We start from the raw sequence: 3,439 nt of genomic DNA on the forward strand, positions 1-3,439 counted from the left end.
CAACTTTCCAAATATTGGATCATAAAAAATATTGTCTAAAAATGCTAATTTTTTTTATATTACAAAAAACAAAAATTAAATGGACCATCAGCTAACGAGTTGGTCCGTATAACCCAAAAGTTAAAACAAGTTTAATTTGAGAAACAAACCCGCTCGTTTAAATAGGTAAATGAGTTTATCATACGGATTTGGCCCATTTGAAAGGAGTGGAACGGGGTTTTTCTATTAATTCTATAGGTTTGAACCACTGCGGTATTTTCATTTTCCCAATTGTTTAGGGTGTATGTAATTACAATGTTCTATTGGAATTGTAGTTAAATAACTAGAAAATATAGGCCTAAGTTAATTCTCAGTTTGATAGAGTTGCATGTAATTTGTTTCGGTCTCTTGGGATAAAACTGCAACTTTTAAAAAATTATGGGTCACAATGAAATATCAAATATGTCAAATTTGAGAGAGCCTTGTGTACATAACTGAATTTTATAGTGGAAAGATTGCTTGAGGTTCGTCGGAAAAGGTTGTGATATGGGGCTTGATGACTACTCTTTTTTTCTTTTTGGAACCAAAAGAGCTCAACACAGCTTTAGTTTTCTACTTGTGAGTGAGTCTATATGATAGTTGATAAGTTGAATATGAGTTTCAATTGCTATAGTAATTACCTATTCCATAGGATTTCAACTAACTTGTTTGGTCCCTTTGACAAATTTGTTATGCACTACTACTGTATAGTTAGTTTTATTGTCTCTTGTATCAAAACTTTTGTTTAATGAAATTTTTATTAATAAACTCTTACAATTTTGGTGTATTATTTCTTCCATATATCGGTCCAAGGGCTAACTCAAATTAGTTTTCACTCCAATTCTCGTGTACCTGAATACTAGCTAGACTATAATATAGCTCATGAACCTTCATTAAACTGCAATAAAATTAGATTGATCAACCAACTGTGGCTATGCGTACATGACAGACCATACGTAATTTGTAAATAAAAAATTAGGCCTATAAATTAAGAGGTACAATTATTGGAGGAGGATTTTATGTGCCTATTGTAAAAATCTTTATCCTATCTCAAGTCATGATAAATATCATGAATCATGATTAGCACAAATCCATTTAACGTCAAATAAGCATCTTTTGTTGGTAGTGATAGACTTTTCGAAATTTTTCTTAATCTACCAAACTTTTTACAGGGGTTAATGCAATTTCTATAAACATCAATGGTCTAGATAAATAAATTTGAGTGAGAATTGAAACCCTCAGTAAGCATGGAAGTCAATTCTCTAGTGATATCTACAATAAAAAAAAATGCGAAGAAATAAGTATTAAAAAACAAAGGTCGATATTCTTTTACAAATGAAAACATCTTATGCATGTGCTAGTTTATTACAACTCATTTTTTTATAATAATATTTCTCTTTTTCTTGATTAATTTGGTTAGAACTCAAACACTTAATAGATAATCTTATTACTTCATAAGACATGCAATAAGTTCACTCCATATGTTATACCTTAATTACTTCTCAGCTTCTTGTTTGAACAATTCTACCGGTACAACACCAATAGAATCATGATTATTACTGCCCAATATATCCTTATCCTGCTTCTCAAAAACCAGAATATGTATTAATTCAATTGAACTATCAAAACATTAGTCATCACATGCTCAATAAATTAATCAAATGTCATGAAATGAAATCTAGAAAATATTTTTTGAATCATAAAACTCTAGAGAATGAAAAACAATTACCAGGTTGTTTGATGTTGAACCATTTATCCGTTGTGGCCTGGTATTAAGATCAAACAGTTTTTTGTCCATTTTTCTATGACCATCAATATTATTTTCTAGCATTGTAACTGATATAACCTTGTGATTGTGACTCTGGTGGTTATCTCTTGCATTTAGCTTGATTGATTGACTCTGGTCTCTCCTTGGTTCATTTTGATCCAAAGTTTGCAATCCAAATTCATCCAATCCACCAGTTTTGTCACTTGGAAACTACCACAAAGAACCAAGAAACATTCCTTCAACTTACAAGCTAGAATTTTTTTAAAATTTTATTCTTTGTTCTTCTACAGTTGAAAACATACCTCAATTCTCTGTCTCAACAAGAGATACCTTTCATGAGTTCTTTTACCACCAACATGTACTATCATATCACATTGTAGACACAACGAACTACCGTCTATCTCACAGTAAAAGAAAGCTACATGTACAAATGTTTATGATAAAAAATAGTATTTAGTTATGGTCTTATATATCAAAATGCACAATCTGGTCAGGAATCCATATAAATACCAGGTGCATTTTCACATATATCACATCGAGGAACATCACTAGGATCAGCAAGTCCAACTCGAACATGTCTACTAGCAAGTTTGTTACACATGTGGACCTGAAACTCAAATGTAAATCACAAGTTTATTTTGTCATATAAATCTACAGTTTCCAACCATCTTATTGTTTTATTCTTGAACCAAAAACTAACAATCTAAAAATGAGATGAATGTAGAAAAAAAATTATGAATTATATAATCAACTGCAAACAATATCTAACGAACTTATGACTTCATTAGTCCTTTGATTAAATCCAACTTCACATAACATAACACAATTCAATTCCAATATTCCTACTCAAGATAAAAATAAAATAAAATAAAAGAAAACTCAATTCAGTGGACCAGTAGATTAATAGAGAAAAGCTTTAGATCTTGTTTACCAAGCAATGGCGTGAATTCTATTCATATAAGTGAATCAAGTCAAACGATGCAATATACTTGTCCTAGGCTCCTAGTATACAATAATTTCATCTATTATTTTGACTCCATAACAATTCAATTTGTGTAGTAAAATAATCGAAATGACTAGACATTAATGAACGGAAGAACAATAGCTTGATAAAATTGAAGTCAAACCTTGTCATCGCAAGAGCGGCAAAGAGCGGCCTCGTCGGCGGCGCAGAATAAAATTGCAGCGGCGTTTTCGCATACGTCGCAGAGGGTTCTCATTGTCGCTCTCTTAATAATTATGCCTTTCAAACGTCAATTATTCTTCAGCTGCACTGCTTTCTCGCTCTTTCTTCCTCCGCAATAACTTTGCGATTTGAACAAGTGGTTCAGGTAGTTAGCATCATTAACAGAAGAAGAATAACAAATAGAAGGAATGAGGAAGAAGGAAGTTCAAACTTGGAAAGCAGGGTCAGGGGCTCCTTGCTGCTTCCTATTCGTCGCTCACTATTATTATTATTTTTCAAATACTGGAGGTTCAAATCCGAAATTTTTAGATGAGTACAAAAATATTATACCATTTAAATTATAACTTGTTGATTATTATTATTTATTTATTTATTTTTTTTTTATTAAAGATAGGAGACTCGAACCCGCAACTTCTTAATTGAGTATGAGGAGACTATGCCATTTGAGCTATTACTCATTGGCTATT

At 31.5% G+C, this 3,439-nt stretch overlaps 1 protein-coding gene across 2 annotated transcripts; it reads right to left on the minus strand.

Moving 5' to 3' along the window:
* LOC107628839 (B-box zinc finger protein 19) lies at window positions 908-3,279 on the minus strand. 2 transcript variants are annotated; one of them, XM_016331448.2, is made up of 6 exons: window positions 2,914-3,253; window positions 2,297-2,393; window positions 2,089-2,204; window positions 1,748-1,996; window positions 1,509-1,597; window positions 908-1,290 (listed from the first exon to the last, which is right to left on the minus strand). In XM_016331448.2, exons 1-5 carry the CDS (start codon window positions 3,004-3,006, stop codon window positions 1,514-1,516), a joined length of 639 nt encoding a protein of 212 aa, XP_016186934.1. In that variant the 5' UTR covers window positions 3,007-3,253; the 3' UTR covers window positions 908-1,290; window positions 1,509-1,513. The 2 variants fall into 2 exon arrangements, with proteins under 2 accessions (XP_016186934.1, XP_016186933.1); XM_016331447.2 differs by lacking the exon at window positions 908-1,290 and having other exon boundaries at window positions 1,321-1,597; window positions 2,914-3,091; window positions 3,184-3,279.

This window comes from Arachis ipaensis, chromosome B03, assembly GCF_000816755.2.
Source record: "Arachis ipaensis cultivar K30076 chromosome B03, Araip1.1, whole genome shotgun sequence".
NCBI lineage: Eukaryota > Viridiplantae > Streptophyta > Magnoliopsida > Fabales > Fabaceae > Arachis > Arachis ipaensis.

Bases quoted from the DNA above. Each gene is read 5' to 3' on its own strand.
- LOC107628839 (XM_016331448.2), bottom strand. From the start codon at position 3,006: ATGAGAACCCTCTGCGACGTATGCGAAAACGCCGCTGCAATTTTATTC. The intron at 2,205-2,296 runs GTATTTATATGG...TTGTACATGTAG, and splicing joins TATATGTGAAAATGCACCTG to CTTTCTTTTACTGTGAGATA. The intron at 1,997-2,088 runs GTATGTTTTCAA...TCTTTGTGGTAG, and splicing joins TGTTGAGACAGAGAATTGAG to TTTCCAAGTGACAAAACTGG.